The sequence below is a fragment of the Leptopilina boulardi genome, unplaced genomic scaffold (genome assembly GCF_019393585.1).
Source record: "Leptopilina boulardi isolate dan_hultmark-lab unplaced genomic scaffold, ZJU_Lbou_2.1 LbouV2_165, whole genome shotgun sequence".
In the NCBI taxonomy this organism is placed as follows: Eukaryota; Metazoa; Arthropoda; class Insecta; order Hymenoptera; family Figitidae; genus Leptopilina; species Leptopilina boulardi.
In genome coordinates this window covers 4,719,248-4,746,263 of record NW_026137713.1, presented here as the reverse complement: position 1 = coordinate 4,746,263, position 27,016 = coordinate 4,719,248, and the positions used below count along the sequence as shown (strand labels likewise).

Sequence of the window (27,016 nt, the reverse complement as noted above, 5' to 3'; positions counted from 1 at the left end):
GCAAAATAAAATTCTATTCAGCACAGATAAAATTTTAATTATCACATATATAATTTTATTTATCAGCAAAATAAAATTCTATTTAGCACAAATATAATTTTATTAATAAGCAAAATAAAATTTGATTTAGCACAGATAAAATTTTAATTATCACAAATAAAATTTGATTTAGCACAAATATAATTTTATTTATCAGCAAAATAAAATTCTATTTAGCGCAAATACAATTTTATTTATTAGCAAAATAAAATTTGATTTAGCACAATTATAATTTTATAATTTAATTTAGCGCAAATACAATTATATTTAGCACAAATATATAATTTTATTTATCATCAGAATAAAAAATTTTATTTAGCGCAAATATAATTTTTATTTAATTCAATTAATTTGAAACAAATAAATATTTAATTTTTTTGCAATTTTATCAAAAAATTTATTTTGGAATTTTTTTTTTTTTTTGGCAAGAGAAGACTTTTTAATTCCAACAATGGATATGAGCTTTTGTTTCAACTATGTATGCAGTTGAGATTCTTAGTTTTACTTGAATAAGTACTATCAGACGTTCAACTTTTATTAAGTGACACCGCCTCTGCACTTTCTCGGGCAAAAGTTTCCAACCTATATGACTGCACATGCGTGTATATAGAGACCGCATATTAAGAACGATCCGGTTAGTATATATAATAGTGGGTTGCTAATAAAAATTTATTAATTTACTCAGAGAAATTTTTTTTTTTTTTCAAAATTAATGCCTAATACGGATATTTGGTCGGAAAATATAAATTAAAAAAAAAAATTCTTTTTTTATTTAAATAATCGCGGTTACTTGACTATTATCAAAAATAAATATTTATTATCAAAAAATTATTATTTGAGATGATATTTGTTTTAAACACTGAAATTATTGGTAAATAATAATAATAATATAATGCCCAATAATCAAAATATAGTTTTATTTGATTTTTAAAAATTATTTGGTAAATTTTTTTTTTCAAAAGTAACCGTTTTATTCTTTTTTCAAATAACAATTGGCAAATACACCAGCTAGAAAGAGAGAGAGAGAGTGGGGAGGTGGGACAATAGAGAATTACGCAAATCACGTTTTAAAGGATTCAGAGTCTGTTTAACAGGTCCGAAAAGTGAAAACTGATATAAGATTGGCGTAACTTTACAAACGAATCCTTCTAATTAATAATTTCATGTAGATTTTGTTCCTTTACACCCCAGAAAAAAATGCAAACTAGACATTTTATTTATTTGAAATAAATTTTATTTGGTTTAAATAAAATTTTATTTGGTTCAATTATATATTTATGTCGAATAAAATTTTTATTTAAAACAAATAAAAAGTTTACTCAAATAAAATATATTTGGTTTAAATATAATTTTTCTCAGGGTGTAGAGTCGCAGGATTAAAAAAAATTGAGAAACTAAAAGTACCTAGAGAATTTTTTTTTTTTTTTTTAGACAATCGGAAAATTTTTTCATTCTTGAACCTAAATATATTTAAAAAAAAGACATTTTCAGAAAAACGTGGGTGTCCTTTTTGTGTCTCTAGCTCGAAGGAATGCAAGGCGTTATCGTTCAAGGACGAATGTGTCTTTCGACTTTTACTATATTCTACTCGATAGAGAGTCTAGATTCTCCAAGCATACAAAAGAAGGTATGGGAATAAGAGGACATATCTGCAACTTCACTTTAGATTGAATAAATGAATAAAAATCTCTCAGTAAAAGAGAAAGAGAGTCGAAGAAAAATCTACATTTAAATAAACATTAAAAAAAAAAATTATTAAATTCAAATAATTGATTACTTGACAAAAAATAAATATTTTTTTAAAAAATAAAATACAAATATTTGCATTAAATAATTATTATTTAAGTCAATTAAATGTGTATTTGTTTCAAATACAAAAATTATTGGCTCAAATACAGTTTATTTAATTCAAATAAAAATTATTTATAAATATCTATTTGATAATAGTCAACCGATTATTATCAACAAAAAAAAAATAATTTTTTTTGCCGTGTAGATTTATTCAGAGAACATTGAATAAAAAAATTTATTTGATTCAAATAATTGATAACTTTTATCAAATAAATATTTGTGTCAAATAAATATTTGTATCAAATAATTATTTGATACAATTATATAAATAGAATTTGTTTCAAATACCAATTATTTTTTCAAAGTTCAATTAGTTTCAAAAATTATTTGCTATAAATATTTATTTAATAATAATAGTCAATTGTTTGAATTAAATAAATTTTTTTTCAGTGCAAATAATGTAACATGTGAATTATAACTTAGATGACAGAGTAAAATAAGGTGAAATAAAATCAAGAATGAGAGAGAAAGAGAATGAAAGAGAGAGAAAGAGAGAGAGAGACTTGATCTCAATCCAATGGCTTCTGGCATTCGAAATCAGCTACTTTACTTTCATTTCCAGCAAACTTGTATTATTTGTTTGCTCAAGGGCTTTTTATTATTATAATAAAATTTTAAATTACAAATATAAAAAATTTCTTCTATATTGTTTCGAATTAAAAAAAATATTATCAAAAATTAATTTCTTTTATTAATTAATTTTGTAATTTTCCTAAAAAAGGAAAAAAAAACCAATTTATCCGATATGATAAAATTAATATATATCAATTTGCTCCAGATAAACTCAAAGTTCACGTCCCTGACCAATTATTACTTCGTTAATATGCAAAAGGTACTGGTTTTCCTTATATTTACAATTCTCACCTTGGGAATCGCGAAAAAGGGAAAAATGTTCATGACACATTTCAAGAAACACCATATTTTAAGAAATTTTTCTTTACAATTAAAGTCATAAACCCATATAAAAATCATTACAGTTAGAATTATCATTTTAAAGAATTTTATTCGAAATAATTAACTTTTACACGAATTTTTATTTTTAAAATTATATAATTTGACAAAATTTCTTCTATAAACGAATTTTTATTTGTCCGAAATTTCAAATGACAGAACAATCGATTTTGGCGCAATTTTTAAAATTCACCAATCACGATTTTCTTCTTGATAATTTGTGATTGGTGAATTTTAAAAATCGCGCCAAAATCGATTGTTCTGTTATTTAAAATTTCGGACAAATAAAAATTCGGCGTTTTAAGAATTCTTTAAAATAAAAAAAATTATATTTAAAATTCACTTAAAAATAGAAATTCTGTCATTACACTGCCAAAAAAAGAATTTATTTGATTCAAATACTCGATTACTTGACTCTATTATCAAATAATTATTTACTTGAACCAAATAATTTTTATTTGAATTAAATAAATTGTATTTTGACTAATAATTTCTGTATTTGAAACAAATACCATTTAATTGACTTAAATAATAATTATTTAATATGTAAATAAATATTTATTTGATAATTGTCAAGTAATCGAGTATTTGAATCAAATAAATTTTTTTTTCAGTATATATAATGCTAATTCGAAAAATGAAGTAAAAAATTATTAGTGAGAATTTTCATTTTTCAAATTAACATTTGTCAGAATTTCTTTTTTAAAGAATTTTTAATTAACAAAATTCTTAGGCACCGAAATTTTATTTGGCAGAATTCTTAAAACGACGAATTTTCATTTGTCCGAAATTGCAAAATGGCCGAACTAACAATCGACAGAAAGATTTCGGAGCGCTTTTTAAAATCAACCAATCAAAAAATTATCCATAAAATTGCGTGATTGGTTGATTTTAAAAATCGCGCCAAAATCTTTCTGTCGATTGTTTATTCGGCCATTTGCAATTTCGGACAAATGAAAATTCGGCGTTTTAAGAATTCTGCCAAATAAAATTTCAGTGCCTAAGAATTATGTTAAGTAAAAATTTGTTTAAAAATTAATATAATAATTATATCTAATAAAATTCTTTAAAATGAAAATTTTAACTAATGATTTTTATATGGGATAATCATGCGTCCCAATATCATCCGTCCGATAAAATTCTATTAATTTTAGAATTTATTTATTCATCGCTTACCAATATACACCCAGAAAAATGATTTATTTGAACCAAATAAAATATATTTGACTTAAATAAATGTATATTATTTGTCTCAGAGCCTACTAACTTATTTATTTGTTGTAAATAAAAATTTTATTTGTCACAAATAAATTTTTCTTTGCCTCAAATAAATTTTTTATTTTAATGAAATAAAATATATTTGCAACAAATAAATGAGTTAGTAGAATCGGAGACAAATATACCATTTCTCTGAGTGTATATTCTATTCTTTTTCTCGCAATTAATTGATTCATATTTTTCAATTATATAATTTTACTCATCAATATTCTTGATCAGAGGAATCATATATACAAGATCAATATGAATTGATTAACAATACTGATGTTGAATATAAGTTGCATAAAATGATTCTTAAACTCTCGTATATACATATACATATAGTATATAACTCTTTAAGAAAGGAGATTTAAATCGACGTTAGGTTCACCCGCACTACATGTAACATTATTATCTCTCTCGTCGTTGAATGTTGACTGTATATAGACACACGATGATTGCGTCAATGATTCAGAGAGGCTGAAATCATCGATCTCGTGTATTATATATATCTTTTCTTTCCGAGGTGTGCCATCGACGGGTTATTACTTTCTTGTTTTATGTATACAAAAAACTATTGTATCTTTATTCAATATCATTTTTCGCGTGAAAATAGTGATTTATGTCCACATATATATATATATATAAAACTTATGTAACGGGTGAGAGTGAAAGTGGAATTTTCGAGACAAATTCATTTTTTTCCTCAAATATACTTTTTTATTTCAAAAATTAATATATATTTCAAAATGGGTAAAAATTTGTGTACTATTTTGTTGTAATATGAAACGTACTAGTTTCTGACCAAATAATATTGAAAATTAGTATTAATCATATTAATTTTTGTTATTTGGTAAAATAGAAACAAGTAAGTCTCATACTAGTACAAAAACAGAGTTTTTCCCATTTTTGAATTATATTATATTAATTTTTGAAATGAAAACTTTTTCAGAGTACTCTCTAAATCTGAATTAGTAGAAAACTACTGATTAGCAGTCTAAACCTGGCTTAATTCTCGCTACATCAATTAGTAAAAATTAACTGATTGACAGTAAGAAATAACTGAAACATTAGTTAAATTCCACTAATTATCAGTAGAAAACGTTACTGAAACAATAGTAAAACGAAATCTACTAATATTTCAGTTATTTTCAAACATAACCTTAAATTATTTAACTGTCAATTAGTTATTTTAACTGATATTTCAGTAGAATTTAACTATTTTCAATTAGTTGCTCAATTCTCGCTATTGAATTAGTAGTTTTCTACTAATTCAAATTTAGAGAGTACTGAAATAGTCAAAAACCTGCAATGAAAAGCCGGAATCACCCGAGCGATTTGCCGAGAGAGACTCGAATCATATATTTACACACAAAATTAAAAGTATCAAATTGATACCAAAAATATCAAATTGATACAAATTTTTATATCAATTTGATATTTTTAGTATCAATTTGATACTATTTTAAATTAGTGTGTAAACATTTTTTTTATGGTGTTTGGGGTTCATTTTTTTATGGGAATTTTTATTTGCATTAGATTCTATATAAATTCTGTTGCCCAAAGTAAAAACCTAGTAAGTCGCGTAGGTTCGAAAGTCAATAATCAAACCGATTTTTATCCATACGGAAAAGCGACTTACTAGGTTTTTTATTTTGAACAGCAGAATTTATATAGAATCTAATCCAAATAAAAATTCCCATCAAAAAATGAATCCCAAACTCCATAAAAAAAATGTTTAAATACACGAAAAAAAAAGTAATTTTTACTACTTTCGGAGTAAAACAGGAACTGATCGAAGTTTCTGCGCATCTCTGGCAACTTTTATTCCAAAAATAGTAAAAATTACTAAGGAGACAATTAAATTTACTATACAGAAATAGTCAATTTTACTATTTTTGGAGTAAAAATTGCCGTAGAGATGCGCAGAAACTTCGGACAATTCCCGTTTTACTCCGAAAGTAGTAAAAATTACTTTTTTTTTCCGTGTATGATTCGAGTCTCTCTCGGCAAATTGCTCGGGCGATTCCGGCTTTTCTTTGCAGGTCGATAGACGGGAAACGCAATAGGGAACATTGCGGGTGAGTCATCGGCTATGTACTACTTTTTTTTTTTTAAGTGCACTTGTCTACTTAGAGGGACACAGTCGTCGTGAAGCAAATTAAGGGCGCTTTATGCGAAAACCAGGTACCCTGAAAACACCTGCTGTTGATTCTAAGGATATATATATAAACGTATTTATATATAAACACTTCCGTTTCTTGAACATATATATAGGCACATGTTCATCAGCTGCGGTATAAAACTTTTTAAAAAAAAATATAATATTACCCAATAAACAGAAATTATTAACATTTTAAGTAACTCGAGGCCTATATATATAACATTCCATAATAATTCTATATATTGGTGCGTATTATAACCAGTTTTTCTCAACCTCTTATAGAAATCTGATTATAGAATAATAAATAACGATTTTTATAAAATTCCAAAAATACTAGTTACTGCTTTTGTAATAAATATATACCTCTGGGCATTTTATTACTCAAGATAACCATTTTATTAGTTGATTAAACTATTGAAAATGATCCTTTTTCGAATATAAAACGGCTCTAATAATATAATGATAACAGTATTTATTTTATTATTAACACATTTTTTTATTTTTAAAAATCTGATAATATTATTCGAATTCCGAAAAATCATTTAACAGAATTTCTAATTTGTATTTTCATTTGTCCTAAATTGCAAATGGCCGAACAAAACAAACGACAGAAAGATTTCGACGCTATTTCTAAAACCAATCACAATTTTATGGTGCCAAATTCTTTCTGTCTCGTTTGTTTGGCCATTTACAATTTTGAACAAAATACAAATTAGAAATTCTGTCAAATAATTTTTTATTTATAAAGCAATTAAATAACTCTCCTATACAGTTAAACTGAAACTGGAAAAAAATTCAAATTCCAAAAAAGTAGAATGAATGCAACGATTATTAGAATATAAAAGGTGAACTTGGATGAAACTTGAGAGCTCAAGAGCAAGGTTTTTATCTTAAAATATGAAAGGGAATCCTAATGTCCTTCTTAGGACCATAAAACTAGAGAGGATAAAGATCCAACATTCTCTTTTTTTTTTATCGATTATATAAGAGAGAAAGAGAGGTCACATTTTCTTCCCTTAGCATATGAGATGAAGAAGAAATGAAATTTTGATTGAAGGATAACCTATCCCTGAAACTATAGAACCATATACAGAAAAACCAAAGTGCCATACATATAGAAAGAGAGAAAAAGTTTTGGTTGTTGGAGGGAATGTGAACTATGAGTCACGTAATCGAGTTGGGGCGTTCCACCCTCATCGATCCTACATGAACATTCACCTTTTCTGTGACAATTCGTTTTTAAAACCTCTATCTGAACCCCTATCTATTTCCTATCTTATTGTTTCTCATAATTATTTACCATTTTTTCTTTAAAATTTTCGTTTTTTAAAATCAACTCTCTAAATCTGAATAAGTAAAATTTCACTTAGAATGTATTAAAAGTAGAAAAATAAGTGGTTTTCACTCAAAAATAAGTGAAGTTTCATTTAGTTTTAAGTGCATATACACTTATTTTTCTACGTGGAAGACTTTTGACACATTCTAAGTGTTTATTCAGATTTAGAGAGAACTATTTTGTCTTAAAGATTAAGTTATTTCTGCAAATTCAGAAAATTTCCATCAGATTTTATCAACTCACGTAAAAATAATACACAAAGATTTTAAAAATTGACATTTGTAAATCTATTATTGATTATTATCAAGTGTTTCATTATAAGATATTAATCTCAAGTATCTAGATTCTTGAAACATAAAAGATTTTGATATATAACAATTTCTGATTTTATCGGATTCAAAAAATAATTATCAGACATTTATATAGAAATGGAATAAAAAAATAATCGGAAGAGTCTCTCTGAAAGTAAAATAAAAGGTGAGAGTCGATATAGTGAAATGATATAGTAATGATACTAATGAGATACTGACGAGAATATAAATTGAGGATGTCTGCTTAAATAAGTACCAAACAGAACATTGAACCAACACCTTTTATACTTCTATCGCGTGAGAAAAACTCGTGCATATATAATTTTTAATAATAAACCTTATTTGACTACTATAAAAGCAATTCCTTTTATATTTTACGACAGAGTCGAGTCATACTTTGAAATTGTTTCTGTCAGTTATTGTCATTCATTAGGGTTCATTTAAGAAGATAATTGCTATTGACAGGAAAAAGAATAAAAGGGAAAAAAAAAATAAATTTCTTCATAACGGTTTGATGTCATATTTAAAATTTTAGATTTGCAGTTTATTTTTTTTTGCATATCATTTGATTTCTTTTTGAACGCAAAAAACAAACACAAATGATAAGTATAATCAATTTCTGAGTCATCTGCAACTAATTAACATTTCGAAATTAAGTGCGACTAATGCATTTTGCTAATATAACTAAGAGTTGATTAAAAAAAAATTGAAGTGAGTAATTAAAAAACAGTAAAAAGTATAATGTCCCAAGAAGGGTAGGGCAAATTTTGGACTTTCATCTTTAAGTATATATCTGTAACCATGCCAAGCGTAAAAAAGAAAGATTTTACGACAAAACGATTCTGATCGTTTGACCGAAGAAACGCACCCTTTACAATAAATACATATATACAGTATCACATAATATTGGTACGGACACTCGCCTCTCTCTCTCTCTCTATTCACATGAGTAATTACACATCCTCCTAACTACAAATTTCCTGCCTTCGTCAAAACAAACAAGACATTTTGACGACAGGATCCGAAACATATTCCCCGACCTGTTAAAACTCTAACGTCGACACTCCCTTTTTCGTGATGATGAGCAGAAAACAAAATCTCTTCTTTGCTTCAATAAAATTAGTATACTAATTATGTAAAACAAGATTTAATTTAGAAACAGTTAATCTAAATAGTTCAAGAGGTTACAAGATTTTATTTTTATTAATCACAAATAACAGTTGCTGCGTACTATCAGTGTGGCAATAAATAATCATTAGATTGCGCTATGGAAATTTGTGTCGTGTTGGCAAAAAGTAAAATATCGAACTAATTTTAATTTACGATCAATGATAATGAATCTCTCTCTCTCTCTTTCTATTTCTCTCTCCGAAGAAAACGGACATAGAATATTGGAATGTTGCCCCAGGTCAGGGCATGGCAATCACCTTGTCTCTGAAGAGAGTAACTCGTTTCCAGTAAAAGCCTTAGAAAGGTAGCAATTAGTTTTCAACTTCTGCAAAATCAATCTTTTACCTATTTTCATTCCTATATAATTAATTATACCAAAATTCAAAAAAATTCTTTATAAAAAGATTTTTTTTTTTAATCAATATTAAAATTTCTATATATTTAAAAATAGTTGAAAAAAACTAACATGAGGCTAAATTTTTTAAGTAAAAGGCAGTATACAATAACCGGTCCTCTTCTCGTCGGCTTTCAAATGTTGAAAGCTAAAACGGACCCCTGGGCCTTCCCCTTTCCCTCGTTTTCCTTTTATAGACGAGAGGTCTCTCACATCTCTCTTGAAAGTTGAAAAAGAAAATGAGAAACGAGTCCCACACACTATGGGTTCAAGGATTGTAACAATTGTCAATAACAACAATCATTCTACTTGCTTTAGATGGGCCTTTTGGCGCTATTTTTTCCGAAAATTTCTCGAACCTATAATAATAACAGGAAGTGGAAATTTCAGAATCTCAAAAATCCAAACGTCCCAATTGCATTGAAAAAAAAAATGCAAAAAATACATTAACTAGAAACTAGGAAACTCTGATTTTTAATGGGTTCATGAAACCTACTTAATCATCTAGATTCTAGACGAAATCTTATACGAAAATTTTCAACCACTAGTTAGCTTACACTCTAAATCTGAATTCAGTGAAATTTTCACTGATTCAGATTTAGAGTGTAATTAGAATGTGAAATTTTGTTCCATGCACACAGAAAATTATAAGGTATTAAAAAAAGCTGCAACGCTTATTATTTTAATCCAATTTTGCTTATTTTAATACCAAAATGGATTAAAATAAGCAAAATTGGATTAAAATAATAAGCATTGCAGCTTATTTTAATGCCTTTTAATTTTAAGTGATGACATTAGTTACTGTGGCATTAGTTACTATGGTAACAGTTAGATACTATGGCATTCGCAACGGTGGCATTAGTTACTGTGTAGCATTAGTTACTGTGGCATTAGTTACTGTGGTAACAGTTACTATGGTAACAGTTAGTTACTGTGGCATTAGTTACTATGGTAACAGTTAGTTACTGTGGCATTAGTTACTATGGTAACAGTTAGATACTATGGCATTCGCTACGGTGGCATTAGTTACTGTGGTAACAGTTACTATGGTAACAGTTAGTTACTGTGGCATTAGTTACTATGGTAACAGTTAGATACTATGGCATTCGCTACGGTGGCATTAGTTACTGTGTAGCATTAGTTACTGTGGTAACAGTTAGTTACTATGGCATTAGTTATTATCACAGAAAGTTAAAAGGCATTAAAATAAGCTGCAACGCTTAACGCTTATTATTTTAATCCAATTTTGCTTATTTTAATACCAAAATGGATTAAAATAAGCAAAATTGGATTAAAATAATAAGCGTTGCAGCTTATTTTAATATCTTATAATTTTCTGTGTTTAGAGTGTGAAGAGAAATAGAAAAAGTTGCAAAATTTTCAAAAATCCAAATCACAATTCTTTTTCACATAAATACCTAAGACAAAAACAAATCTCTGTCGCAATTGAACTTTCGCACGCATCAACGATGGCAATAATAGCGTTACAACCACGGTATAGAGTATTTTTCTTTTTTTTTTTTTTTTTTTATTTTTATACACGCCAGCAACTACGGATGCGTATCACGACGAGAATTATTATATCCCGTTTCGCGAAAGTCAAACCACATTTTTTTTTCACGTTTCTTCGATGGACGAGTGAGCAACACATGGACTCGAAAGCGGAAGCATTATAAATGAAGAATCTTTTTGCATATATATATATATATGTATGGTACAAAATCTATTGCATGTATGAAGGAAATATTTATAGCATTCTATAATATTGAATTCAGATAACATGTAAGTTTACTCTCCCATATATATATGAATGATAATGTAAGTGTTTCACTATATAAGAAAAAATAAACAACAAACACAGGTGAATGATAAGATATACATTCGTTCCATATAAAATGATACAAAAAAAAAAGAGTATTAATCATCAATAAGAATTAATCACAGCTATCTAGAGAAGGTGGAAAAAATACAAATATAACCTAATTCTTTAAATACCGACCAAAAAATAAATTTTTCTCAAAATATTTGTTTTAAATAAATAATTTTATAGTTGTGATTAAAAATAATTAGATTTTTATTTTAATATTACCTCTGATATAAATATATTTTTATTTAATTCAAATAAATATTTAATTCGAATATAAAAAAAAATTTTTGTATAAATAGTGTGTGACAAGTTTACACCTTTATAATATACTTTCACATATATATATATATATATATAACAGTCTTGATTTTTCCACACCTATTTTTTATTCTAGAAATGCTCTCGTTTAGAAATTTCTTTTTTTTTCTTTTCTTTAATACGATTTATTTTATTGAAATGGCATTCATTTGCATTTTGTAAAATATATATTAGTTATAATTGTAACCGAGAGTTTGTAATTATATTAAGTGTAATTATTAATAATTATTAATAATAAAGTTAAACTGTAATAATTAATTCAGTTACTAATTATTATAATAAATAATTAGTATAAATTTTCTAACAAATTTTTTTATATTACTACACTTTAAAAATTAAAAAAAATTTAAATACTTGAAAAGATTTCTTTTTTTTTAAAACTTGCACACAAACAATATGTCACTGTCCTCATTATTGTCACCCGCGGCAAAGAAAAGGACTCCTTCAGACTCTTTTGCCACTCATTCGCACTTATGTCTTGCAAAAAAAAAAAAAAAAAAAAAAACAAAAGAATTTTCTCACAATTTCGAAAATTCAGTGAATATTTAACAAAATGCAAATGAATTTCTTAAAGACTTATTTTCATTTTCCGGGCGCATGATTATGCCATAAAAATCATTAATTAGAATTTTATTTCAAAGAATTTTATAAGAAATAATTATTTTTTAGACGAATTTTCATTTCAAAAATGTTTGATGAGAAATAATTATTTTTTTAGACGAATTTTCATTATCCGAATTAGTATTCGAATTTTTTTTTTTTATACAAATTTTAAATTAAAAAAATTTTTAGATAACAAATTTTTGTTTTGACAGAATTTTATTTTATAGCTAATTTATTTTCATCAATTTTTATTTAAAGAGAATTTTAATGTAATCGAATTTTAATTAAACATAATTCTTATTCAATAGTAATTTTTTGTGCTTCGAATTAATTTAAATTACAGAAATTCACAATTCATCGAATTTTAATTTGTCCGAAATTATAAATGCCCGAACAAACAATCGACAGAAATTTTTAAAATTGCCCAATTAGAAATTATCAAAATAAAAAAATCGTGATTGGTCAATTTTAAAAATTTCTGTCGATTATTTGTTCGGCCATTTATAATTTCGGACAAATTAAAATTCGGTGAATTGTAATTTCTGTAATTTAAATTAATTCGTCTAAAAAAAATAATTATATTTCTAATAAAATACTTTAAAAATAAAAATTCTAATTCATGATTTTTATGCGGGAAATTCATGCGTCCCTAATTTTCAATATTTACAAAAAAAAATGTAACATTTTTGATGATTTTAAATAATGAAAAAAACATGATTTTCTCTGCTTTTGTTAATCAAAAATTAATTATTTTTTTTTCAACTATACGACCGTGTACAAGGCTGTTAGGATGTGAAATGTCCTCACGTGCGAACCTGCCCCACCCACGCGCTTTACGCCAAATCCCTATAAATAAACGAGAGCGAGAGCAGGGGAAAGAGTGAGAGTGAGTGGTTTAAAAAAAAAAAAATATTCAGGAGAGTCGAGGGCACAACCGAAAAAATTCTCTAGACAATAAAATATATTAAAAAGGCAAAAGGGCTGCGCGATTCTATTTTTTACGTATGGGAAAGTGAATGAGAAAAAATTAATTTCAATAAGAGCAATTAACAGTTAATTTTAAAATTATTATTATCTAATTCTGAGACCTAATTCGATGATTATAGTTTAGTTTAGAAAATAGTCAATAGGAAAAAAAAAAGTTATAAATATTAATCCAATTAGATTCGCCTCTCAACATCATAATTATTATTATCTTAATCACTTAGCGTAAAGTTTTATAAATATTTTAACAGAAAATGTTTTTTTTTTAATATTTTATTTTTTATCGTATTCATGTTTCTTTTTTTTCTAATTAAAATGTTTTTAGAGCAAGAAAATTTAATAATTAATATCTTGGATCTGTTTAGGTACTAATTTCAATTTTTTGTTATTTATCTAGAAAATATATTGAGAAAAATTTTACGATATTCCATAAAATTAAAAAAAAAAAAGTTTGAAAATAAAAATAAAAGAAACAAGTTTTATCACTTCATTTCCGATCAAACAAATTAGAACGATGACACACGATTTGTAATTAAATATATTTGAAGAAAAAAAAAAAATCTATATTTAATTATTTCGTGCGTCGAAATAGTAGAGAGAGGTATATATAAGTGAAGGTGTTATCTATATCAGACTCATATCGAGAAATAATTATAGAAAATAAAATGATGTTTTATATTTTGAAAGTGTCACTGCGGAATAAATTTATACCTATATATATATATATATATTATTTGAGATAAGACAACATTTGATACTTTCCTGACATACTTCAGACGAACAAACATCATCAAACTATATAGCATTGGTTCAGGTTCAAACGTATATATATATATACGCTATAGTAAAATACTTTCATTCATGCCAAGAGAGAGAGAGAGAGAGAAAAAAAAAAGATTAGAGTAAAACAAGTAAATAAAGTTCCCATTCACTAAATCAGATTTTTCCGCTGAATTTTAAGTAGTTTGGAAAGTGGGTTATTTGTTATATGAATATTTCTATTTTATTATAATATTTAACGTTTGAGAATTAAGGAGAACGTTAAAAAGAATACTGCACTTTAATTTTCATTATATGTACACAAATTGGTCGTATATAGATTTTACAATTACACAAATTCAAATTAGTAATTTTCAATGTTTACGAAAAATTATCATAATCATTTTAAAACATAATAATTTTTCGTTTAATAGATTCGCTAATAGCCTCAAAAATACAAAACGTTTTAATGACATTTTGTTATTTTTATTTTATTGTTTATTGTTATTTAAAACTGTCATTGGTTAAAATTATCATTAATAATAATAATAATAATAATAATAATAATAATAAAAATAATAATAATAATAAATAATTTATATCATTTCTAGGAAATACAATCAAATGATTGAAAATACCAATAAAAAAAAAAAAAAAAATTAAGTGGAAAGCTACTTTCAAAATTCCATGTATAAAACTTGAATTTCAAGAATATCGAATAGATTTAAATATACTATATTTTCTATTATAATTTTAATTCAATCATATAATTATAAATATATGGAAAGTACCGTATATTTATGTAAGAGGAATAGATAACAAGAATTTCTTGATTATAGAAACAATTTTAATTTTTTTTTTTTTTTGTTTGCCCCCTTGAAACTTGCATAAGAGATTTTTTTTTTAAAAACTTTTTTCAAATTCAGAGAAAGTTAGGGGAAAAAAGAAATTATACAAATTCAATCTATTTTTTTTTTAAATAATAATTTTAATGTCAAATATATAATACTTAAATAAAAAACGTATATGAAATGATCGTATTTACTGCGTTGTATGCGTATTTAAATATAAAAGATCTGGTTTCTGTTTTAACAAAGATGAAGAGTGTTTTCAAGAAAAAAAAAAAGACACGTTATTGCCATTTATAAACTTTCCGGCAATAATTTTGCAATTCTCAAGAATTATAAGTACGTGCTCAACGATTAAAGATTACACATAAGTTTTAAATATATTTATATTTTACATAAATTATGAAAAATTTAATCTGCAATGTTTTTAACAAAATTTCAACAAAAATGAAAAAAAGAAAAAAGAATCTCTATCTGTAGATGATGAAAAATTTCATTTTTTAAAAGAAAAACACCTAAAAAGTAAAGTAACTTTATAAAAAATACTAATTTAAAAATTTTTTAATGGAATTTTTTTTTTTTAAACTCATGTATTAAATAAAAGAAATTTTCTGAAATTTATTGTCCTCTTATCTAATAAAACCACCTAAATTGGTATAAAAAAAAAAAAAAATAATAAAAATTATCTCCTCTCGGAAACTGACTCACATAAAAATAGGGAAATATAATAAACGCCTTTATCATAAATATCGTTAAGTTTCAACATTTTTAAATACCCAATATAATCTTTTTATCCGCTATGTCATTTTAGTCTTACGTATAACAATGATCAATTTAAATTTTCGACGTTTTCCATAACTTAAGATCAATATAATATTAAATTATTACCTATTATTATTATTATTATTATTATTATTCTCTAAAATTGAATTAGTAGTTTTCTACTAATGAAAGAGTACGTATTCGTTTACCAATTGAATTAGTAACAGTTTTGACTAATTTTTAGTAAAAAAAAACTACTAATTGCTAGTAGAAAACTACTAATTCTTATTATTACTCTCTAAATCTGAATTAGTAGTTTTCTACTAATGAAAGAGTACGTATTCGTTTACCAATTGAATTAGTAACAGTTTTGACTAATTTTTAGTAAATAACTACTAATTGCTAGTAGAAAACTACTAATTCATGGAGTAAGTCGTATTTTTTACTACTCTCTAAATTTGAATTAGTAAAAATGTTTACTAATTTAAATTAGTGACTCACTTTTTGCTTTAGAATTAGTTAAATTTTACTAATTCTGAGTAAAAGTTACTAATAATTAGTAAAATTTTACTAATTCAGAAGCAAAAAGTGAGTCACTAATTTAAATTAGTAAACATTTTTACTAATTCAGATTTAGAGAGTACTTAAAATTAGTAAGCAGATTTACTCCATAAATTAGTACGAAGCTGAAGTACGCAATAAACGATTTTTAAAGAAATAATTTTTAAAAATGGAAAATTATATAATTTTTTGCCTAAAAAATATTTCTTGTAGTTTTCATTAATCAACTAAATTATAAAAAAAAATATTTTTTAGGCAAAAAATTACAGAATTTTTCATTTTAAAAAATTATTTCTTTAAAAATCGTTTATCATAAACGTTGCGTACTTCAGTTTTGTTAAATTAGTAGTTTTCTACTAGCAATTAGTAGTTATTTACTAAAAATTAGTCAAACCTGTTACTAATTCAATTGGTAAACGAATACGCACTCTTTCATTAGTAGAAAACTACTAATTCAGATTTAGATATTATTATTATATTATTATTATGATTTTGTTTTTTAAGAAAACAAAGACCAATTTTTTTATACATACTGGAAAGAAACAAATCACATTATAATGTCAAAGATCTCATTGCAGAGTGAGCCCACACATTTATCCCTTATCTTTTCCTGATTTATAATATACACAAGCGAGAGATATATACTTTTATATATATATATATGATAAATGTTTGTCGACGTAGCTTCCACACGCGAGAGAAAGAGAGATATGAAAATGGTCCATTGCTCTTGAGTGCATTACAATTTGTCGACCTTCCGTTATAATTCATTCTTTTTAAAAAAAAAAAAAAATAAAAGTTGAATCACTAAAAAAAAACCGGATGCATCAGACGAAAAAGAACACGATCACATGCGGCAGGTCATTGAATTCGAGAGATGAACGCGATATCCGTAACCTGATTCTGTCATCCTTTAACTTGACCCTTCAACCAGATTTATAGGGGTGCCAGAAATACCGAGAGAAAGAGCGAATATAGTGTAGGGAGATACAAATTCCGGATGTGCAGGTGAATTCATGGTCCTATATATATTCGACTTTAATTATTTAATACCTCGAAGGTCATTGGGTTTATAAAATCGAATTGTTTTTTATATATCGATTACAATGATTTTGGATTTTTAAAGCTAATTCTACTACGTATTTTTATTACAAATCTGTTAGTGAAAAGTTTCCATCAGCTAATACAGTTTTTAAGAAAAACAAATTAAAGCTTAAACTTCTGACTACAGTCCCTGAAAAGAAAATAGTTGTACCTTAGACTGAAAAATAATTTGTAGGTCGAAAAATGTCTACCAATAATCAGTACAAAGGTATACAGGTATTTTCTTTTCAGGGATTGTATTAGGAAGTTTAAACTTTAATTTGAAACTAAAAGTTTCTCATCACAAGAGGTATAATCAAAAAACGAGAATTTTTAAGATTCACTTTTTCTTAAAAAAAATAAGCTGATGAAAAATTTTCACTAACGGATTGTTAATTAGCAGAAAAAACCAACCAGACATTTTCAGCATCAAATTATTTTTTCAAAAACTAATGCCAATTAAAATCACTTTTTTTTGTGGAATTATTAAAAAAATTTCGAAACTACCTAATTCTGTTATGAACAAATGTTTATCTTCTTTTTCTCAGGGAATTTTCATTAAAATATAATAGAGCAATAATCAATCAATATTTTTTATTTTACAAGGAAAAGTTTTCGCGTATAATATTGTCGATATCAGTTATAATATCCGCGATACGAAACATTAGGTCAACAATGAGTGTTGTTATAGTTAAATACTTTTTCCAGGTACTTTTCCGCGTGTGAATCTATATTCTATATATTGAATGAGGAATGGCGCATCTGAGGCATGTCGTCAGAACGTAACGATCTATGAAATCACAAATACACCGCACGAGAGAGTACAACACAAAGATAATTTTATGATTTGCGTGACGTAGGTCTTTGATACCGCACACTGTTTCAATGAATCTTCACCAAATTACACACACATATACACACACTGTGATTATTATATCAAAATCTATTCGCGATTCTACTTCAATAGAAAGTGATTTCAGATTTTGTTCCCACAACACCGGAAAGAATATTATAACAGTAGGAGAGAAAGTTTCGGTGTTTTTCTCGTTAATAATTTTTTTTTTATTTTTTATTCTATATATATATTTTTTTAATTTTTATTCTAGTTTAATTTTCCGTAACCGCGCGCGACACTGAAACAAGAATCATGATTGCGCAAACAGACCGGAAGTCTCGGAGAATTTTATTTTTTCTCGATCGTTATAATCATAACATTTTCCTGATATTATTAGATTACATAAAATTTTAAGATTCATAAAAAAAAAATCCTCAACTTGTACCACATCGATTTGTTTCTGGTTGTGAAAAATCTGAATCTGAACTAATATTGTTTCAGAAATCTTTAAACTAAATTGATTTTTAAGTCCGAATATAAAGCCTATACAAATTTTGAAATCAGAAACAAAGTTAATGCAGTTCGATTCTGAAAATTAAATCGAAATTAAACATAAATTATGATTCCGAAACTCCAAATATAAAAACTGCATAGAATTTTGATTCTGAATACCAAATCGAAACTAAACATTAATTCTGAAACCCCAAATAACAACTGTATACAATATTGATTCTAAAAACCAAATTGAAACTAAATATAAATTCTGAAACCACAAATAACAACTGCACGCAATTTTGATTCTGAAAACCAAATCAAAACTAAACATAAATTCTGAAACCCTAAATAACAACTGCATACAATTTTGATTCTGATTTCGACATCCCGATTAAAACTGAATACAGATTTTGAAATCAGAAACAACGTAAATGCAGTTCGATTCTAGAAATCAAATCGAAACTAAACATAAATTCTCATACCCCAAATAACAACTGCACGCAATTTTAATTCTGAATACCAAATCGAAACTAAACATAAAATCTGAAACCCCAAATAAAAATTGCATATAATTTTGATTCTGAAAACCAAATCGAAACTAAACATAAATTCTGAAACCCCAAATAACAACTGCATGCAATTTTGATTCTGGAAATCAAAACTGAACATAAATTCTGAAACCCTAAATAACAACTGCATACAATTTTGATTCTGAAACCCCAAATAAAAACTGCATACAATTTTGATTCTGATTTTCACATCCCAATTTAAACTGAATACAGATTTTGAAATCAGAAACAACGTGAATGCAGTTCGATTCTGGAAATCAAATCGAAACTAAACATAAAATCTGAAACCCCAAATAACAACTGCATGCAATTTTGATTCTGGAAATCAAAACTGAACATAAATTCTGAAACCCTAAATAACAACTGCATACAATTTTGATTCTGAAACCCCAAATAAAAACTGCATACAATTTTGATTCTGATTTTCACATCCCAATTTAAACTGAATACAGATTTTGAAATCAGAAACAACGTGAATGCAGTTCGATTCTGGAAATCAAATCGAAACTAAACATAAAATCTGAAACCCCAAATAAAAATTGCATATAATTTTGATTCTGAATACCAAATCGAAACTAAACATAAAATCTGAAACCCCAAATAAAAATTGCAAATAATTTTGATTCTGAATACCAAATCGAAACTAAACATAAAATCTGAAACCCCAAATAAAAATTGCATATAATTTTGATTCTGAAAACCAAATCGAAACTAAACATAAAATCTGAAACCCCAAATAAAAATTGCATATAATTTGGATTCTGAAACCCCAAATAAAAACTGCATAAAATTTTGATTCTGATTTCGACATCCCGATTGAAACTGAATACAGATTTTGATTTCGAAATTAGAAACAATTGAATGCTGTTCGATTCTAAATACCAAATCGAAACTAAACATAAATTCTGATTCTGAAACTCCAAATAAAAACTACATAGAATTTGGATTCTGAAAACCAAATCGAAACTAAACATAAATTCTGATTCTGAAACTCCAAATAATAACTGCATACAATTTTGATTCTGCTTTTGACATCCCAATTTAAACTGAATACAGATTTTTGCTTCCGAATTACTGCAATGAAAAACCTAACTGATCATAGTAAAATTTACAGTTTCCACATTATTTAACACCTCGTCTCCACTATAACCGTAAGCGAAACAACCTTCAGATTACAATAAAACAGAGATTTAATTTTTACGAGTTTCTTAAATAAAAAAAAATGTAAGAAAAAGAATACTAATTGGCAGTTTTCGTGGCTTGACATAATTTTGCCCAAGAGAGAGAGAGAGAGAGAATTGTATAGCGTCGTGGGAGACTTGCACTGAGGCTGAATTATTATCTCAGGTAGCCAACGAGAGTAGGTTGGTTCCCAGGATTTCGATAAATTCCCTGAAACGAACCAAGAGCGGAGAAAATGACGGTTCGGTATGTGCGAATGAATTATGCATCAGGTGAAGAGAGGAGAGGGGGTGGAGGGGAGATTGTGACACTATATATACATACAACAATCCGTTATGAGTTACAATTTTTTTTTTTCAGGTTCAGTCATCGTGCCTCTTATATTCAATGATAAAAATAATATAATAAAAATTAAATAGAAAAAAAATGGAAAAGTTCTATAAATAAATTTCGAAATTAATTTTTTTTCACACCCACATAAATATTTATTTCGGCACCAGACAACGCGGGCGTAAACAATCCATGTTCGTTTAGTTTGTGTGTTTCAAGTGCAGGTTCACTTTCATTCATCGCTCTCGAGCCTCATCCTCTCTCTCTCTCTCTCTCTCTCCCTCTCGCATAAATTACATTGATTTCATTAGAAAATAGAAAATTTTTATTCAATTTCAAAAATAAAATTTTTTAACAAATTTTTGAATTAAAATAAAAATCAAGTGAAATAATCCCATGAGGATTTAGAGTAAATTTTTCAAGAACTTCATTTTGGAAAAATAAATTTCGAAATTTCATAGTTGGTGAAAAAAATAATAATTGAAGAAAATAGAGAATTAGAGATTTCCTACTTGAGAATAATATTTCGGATTATGTCTGTCCTTGCATTTAATCTCATGATCGTGATTATCATTCATTTGACTATGTGTGTACTCTCACATAAGGAATTTTTGTGTGTTTAAAACTGCTAACGGCTGGTGCGTTTATTCACGTACAAGGGACGTGCCTCTTTCGCAAGGGTCTCTCTCTCTCTCTCGAAAAAAAAAATTATGTGCCAAGAGAATATATATTTTGTCATCGCGAACTACATAGCGGGAAATTTTAATTTATTCGATAACTCGAAATTCCACTCTGGATGATGGGTCATGCTCTCAAAAACGGACAATGAACCTCCTAATATATTTAATTCAATCAATAAAAATTGCAATTTTATTTTTCATAAATCCAGGCCTTGGATCGACTTTAAGGCACAGGAAAAGTCGTTTTAGTCGATTTATATTCGAAAAAAAGTCAATTTTTTCAATTTTAACAAAATTTAATTGGTTAATAAATATTTTACTTTAAATAACTAATGTTATTAGATATTAAATTTATTTCATTAATTCTGTTATAAGAATAATTCTATAAGAACCTTATTAAAAATTATTAGAAATAATTGAATTTCAAAAAGTTTTGTTAATTTTCAGAAAATAATTACATTTTACAGAACTAAAAATAATTTGTTTTGGAAAAAAAATGATTTCACATAGTTAAATTTACGAAAAATTAAATTTCAATTTTAATTGATTTTAAATTGAAATTTTTTAAAATAATTGAATTTCAATTGATATTGAATTCAAATTTTTGAAAATAATTGAATTTCAATCGAAGTTTTGAAAAATAATTGAATTTTAGATGATTTTGAATTGAAATTTTGGAAAATAATTGAATATTAATTAATTTGGAATTGAAAGTAATTTAATTTTAATTGAAATTTTTTAAAATAATTGAATTTTAGTTTATTTTGAATTGAAATTTTTGAAAACAATTGAATTTTAGTTGATTTTGAATTTAAATTTTTAGAGATAATTGAATTTCACCAAATTTCAGATGAAAAATTTTAGAAATAATTAATTTTTAGAAATTTTTAAATTTAAATTTCTGAAAATAATTGAATTTCAAAAGATTGTGTTAAATTTCAGACAATAATTATAATAAGTGAAATTTCTAGTGATTTCTGTTGATTAAGAATTTATTAGAAATCACATAAAAAAATTGAATTCCAAAAGTTTTTAATTGAAAATTGCTTTCAGATAATTGAATTTTCGAAGAATATTATAAAAATCATAACAAATAATTTAAATTTTTGCAAATAATTAAATTTCAAGTGATATTGAATTAAAAATTTTTGGTAATTTTATTTGCTAATTTTTCTTTAAATTATAAACAATTATTAAATTTCATATAAATTTTAATTGAAAAATAGTTTAATCATAATTGAATTTGTAATGAATTTTATTAAAATTATTAAAAATAATTAATTTAGTGAAGAAATTTTAGTTAAAAAACGAAGCTGAAGTACGCAACGTTTATATAAACGATTTTTAAAGAAATAATTTTTTAAAATGAAAAATTCTATAATTTTTTTCCTAAAAAATATTTCTTGTAGTTTTCATTAATCAACAAATTATAAAAAAATATTTTTTAGGCAAAAAATTATAGAATTTTTCATTTTAAAAAATTATTTCTTTAAAAATCGTTTATATAAACGTTGCGTACTTCAGCTTCGTAGTTAAAAATTTGTTAAATAATTAAAATAAAGAAGATCTGAAGATCTGCATTGAATACTAAAAAAAACGTATTTTGTTTACAATTTTTTTTTTTAAAAAGTCGGAAAAAGTCGATAAAGTCGTATAATCCGAGGCCTGTAATCACGAATTTATTAATTAAATATTTCTGCTATCAGATTATTAAATTTTTTTTTTAATATTTCACGTAAACTAAAAAAAAAAATTAATCTATAAAAAAAATTTATTTAATGACCGATTTTTAAAATAAAAATAAAGGGGGAAAATTTTCCACATAATTAAAACATTTTTTCACATTTTCGAATTCTCATGATACTGGCTTTTTTTTTTTTGTAAAAGAGGAAAGATTCCGGATGTACGTTTAATACTATTATGTACGTCTGATGTCACTTGAAAAATGTAAGGTAGGCCAGTGAACACAAGACTATTATCTAGAAGTGGTATTCAGAGCACGAGACGACAAAAAGGAACCATTACAAGACTCGGTCACAATGAATTTCAAGAAAGAATGACATACAATTATTTACGAAAAAAAAAAAAAAAAAAATTATAATAACGAATGAATTATTTCAAATATCAATTATTGAAAAATAAAGCAGACACAAACAAAAATGTCTAAAAATATAGTAAAAACAAAAAAAAATAATAATTTCACACACCTCAACAATTATATATTATTTAGAAAAATTTTTCTATTAAAATCCTTTAAACCTTCCAGTATAGAATAAAATCAATATACACTACAAAATGTCAAAATTTCTCTCTTGAATCTTGTTTAATTGTCATGACGTCATAAATGCACACATACATTGTAAATCAGAATAATCGACAAAATTCACTTTTAATGACGAAAGTTAATTGAATCAAAGAAAAATTTCTCGCGAACTTTATAACAATTAACTTTTACATTGATATTGTATGTGTGTGACACATTAGGCGTTAACTTACAAAGATGCGATTTTTTTTTTTTTTTGGGAGGAAAATTGCAAATTCCAAAGTGTATAAGATGAAGAGGGGTGCGGGTGTGTTAGGAAGATGACTGGAAGATGGAAGATGGCCCGGGGCTATTAACCGAAAAGGCTTGCCTGGTAAAGTCCAGCGAACTGGTTTTTGGTGGCCTCGAATAAGCTAAAAGCTGCCTGACAAGGATTCCCAATATAGGATAGTCGCGTTGTCGTATGGCGAAATGCATGCATGTTTTCCGTGGGATTCAGAGAAAGAGAGAGAGAGAGAAAAGAATAAAAGGCACTTTTAGGGAGATTTCTTCATTTTTTTTTTTATATAAAACACTCACCCAGAGTTCGGATCCCCAGCTCATGGTTTCGGGACCGGGATAATAGGGTGCACAACACTTCACATGTAGCTCTACACCTTGGGCACCTTCGATCGCTTACACTGGACCGAAAAAGCATGTAAATCACACGTCAATTTAACCGCACACCTTCACAAAATACACTCAAACATGTCTTCCAAATAAAACCACTGGCTTAGAACCGGACCCAACTCACTCGACACTCGCTCGACTGACTATTGAAAACCGCCCGGAATTCACGTACAGCGCCGCCAACCGGGAAATATGACAAACTTTATGAATATAGAAGTGGGGGGAGGAGGGGGGAATTTTAAATTTCAGTCACGGTTCATATTATTTGCCAAGAGAGACATGCGACGACGCCCTTGAAAAATCGTTGTTTTCCAAGATGGCCACCTTAATGTTAATTCACACTCTCAATTTGAAAATAATCTAAAGCTCAATTTAACCGCCTTTATTAAAATTATTTAAATTTGTGAAAATATTTTTTTAACGCTTTATAAAGTTAATTATTGTTCATAACGGATAGATTAAAATTATCTAATAATAATAATGATAATAAATTTTTTAATTAATTAGTCTATTTATCATTTTTTAAATTTATTTTACCGTTAGTTAAAAAATCAATATTTTGAAGAAAATAATCGAAAAAAATTTTAAATATTAGAATTTAAGAGTAATATATTTGTTAACACGTGAGTCAGGTGAAGTAAATAACTAATATACCGTAACATAAATAACTTACATGGTATGTTACCTACAACACTCAAAAATAATTATTAACCCTCAATTGATAAAGATTAAAGCAGGGAGTCACTTTGTCAATGTAGTCAGGATGGCCAACTTAAATTTTTATAAAGAAAAAAAAAAGATAAATGCGCATGCGCATTGACAATACAGTACTAGAAACATTAGAAAAGAAAAATTCAAATTTAAAAAAATGTTTATCTTTGTCATTACTTTGAGATTGTTTTAATTGATAATTAATAATTAATAATTTCACAAACAGTTACTATTAAAATTATGTAAAAAAAAAATAAATTACAATTAATAACTAATTAATTAAATAAAATTAATTAAAAAACAAAAATTTATTAAACAATAAGAGAAACTGAATTCCCGAGATGGATTAATCAATTACTCTATTAATTGAAGAATTTTCTTTAATTAATTAGTCAAAAATGGATGGAAAATTAAAAAATAAATAAGTGAATTAGTAAAAAAATATTTTCAATTATAAAAATTAATTAATAATTCAAAAAATAGATAAAAAAAAATTAATTAAAAAATATGTAAAATTAACTAATTATTAATAATTACGAAAATAAAATATTCAAAATTTAATTAGATAATTAATTAAAAAATTATTATAATTATAATTATTATTATTATTAACATTATTATTAATTATTATTATTATTATTATTATTATTATTAATATTTAATTTTCTTTTAAATTAATGAAAAAGTATTTTCATTTTCTGAGAAAGAAAAGAAAGTTTTTTTCTTATTGGAAAATGTTATTAAAAAAAAAAAAGAATGTCTAGTTAATTTTTTTTTTCTCAATATTAAGTAGTTCATTTTTGACTGCGGATGCATTGCGACGTGATAGAAGGGGAGGTAGAGAAGAGGAGAGGAAACATGATGTCGAGGGTAAAAAGGGTGAAAGGGGCTGTGGAATGAGAGGCCCGGAGGCTTGAATTCTGGAGGGTGAAATGCGCCGCGACGCGATGCGGCGAAACGGGAGAATTTCCTCTGCATCCGCAGCATCCGCTCTCTTCTCCCTCTCGGTCCAGTACATTTTCACAACCGGTACTGGACAGTTCTCTCTACATTAAGTAAATTGTTCTCTCTCTCTCTCTTTTTTTTTAAATTTCTTTTAAAATAATAATTTTTCAATTTAGTCAGATTTAAATTAATTTTTTTTTTTCAGCAAACGCAAATTATTAGTAAGATAACAAAAATATTTAAAATATTTATAATACATTTTATAATATTTTTAAATAAATTAAATAATGAATATTTCAATAATATTAAATATATATTAAATAATATATATTTAAATCAAATTTAAAATAATTTATCATAATTTATCATTATATTATTATTTATTATAAAGCTTGAGAAAAATTAAATATTAATTTAAAAAATTAATTTCTCAGAGATACAATCTTTTTGAATTCTCAATTTTATTTTTAAAGAATTTCAATTTTTATTAATAAAATTTTAATTCAATAATTTTTAATTATAGAAAATAATAGAATTCTTTTTTTTCTTTGATTATATTTACTAATATTTTACTTTTGCATTGGTCTATGAGATACGATAAAATCTGTTTTCAAGAGTGCTCGATTCATATCAAGTCTTTCTTTTCAAGTATCTGTACTTTAAGAGAATGAGAGGGACACTCATGTAATCTTTTTATCGTTATTGGAAAAAAAAAAGATTGAAATTTAATATTTTATAAAATATTTGTCAAAATATTTCATTACCTCAGGAAAAATTATCGATAACTTTATTTTATAAATTTAAAAAATAATTAATTGATTTGAACTTCTTATAATTAATTTTTTTTTTCTTGTTTATTTTAATTGTTAATTAAGATAAAAATTTCATTTAAAAATAAAGAAAATTGTTTAAAAAAAAAAAAAAAACAAAAGAAAAACAACTAAGTATCTTGAGAAAAGTCGAAAATTTTTCCTGAGTTGGCATTTAAAACTTGTGTAAAATTCAGAGATATTGGAGGACAGGAAGTACTTACACGACATACACTGCCGGTTATTTCTGGTGCTAATTAAGCGCAGTCC

General features: G+C 25.8%; 1 protein-coding gene across 6 annotated transcripts in view; it reads right to left on the bottom strand.

Annotated features, from left to right (window-relative positions):
* Positions 1-24,441, bottom strand: part of LOC127277203 (formin-binding protein 1-like) — a 34,551-nt gene extending 10,110 nt beyond the window's left edge. For 3 of the 6 annotated variants that reach the window (XM_051298097.1, XM_051298100.1, XM_051298101.1), the window contains exon 1: positions 24,192-24,439. In XM_051298097.1, the coding sequence (XP_051154054.1) occupies positions 24,192-24,215 (24 nt within the window). In that variant the 5' untranslated portion in view covers positions 24,216-24,439. Of the gene's footprint in view, positions 1-24,191 lie in introns of all 6 variants that reach the window. The other 3 variants (XM_051298096.1, XM_051298099.1, XM_051298102.1) reach the window with 2 other exon arrangements.
* Between the last annotated feature and the right edge of the window lie 2,575 nt (positions 24,442-27,016).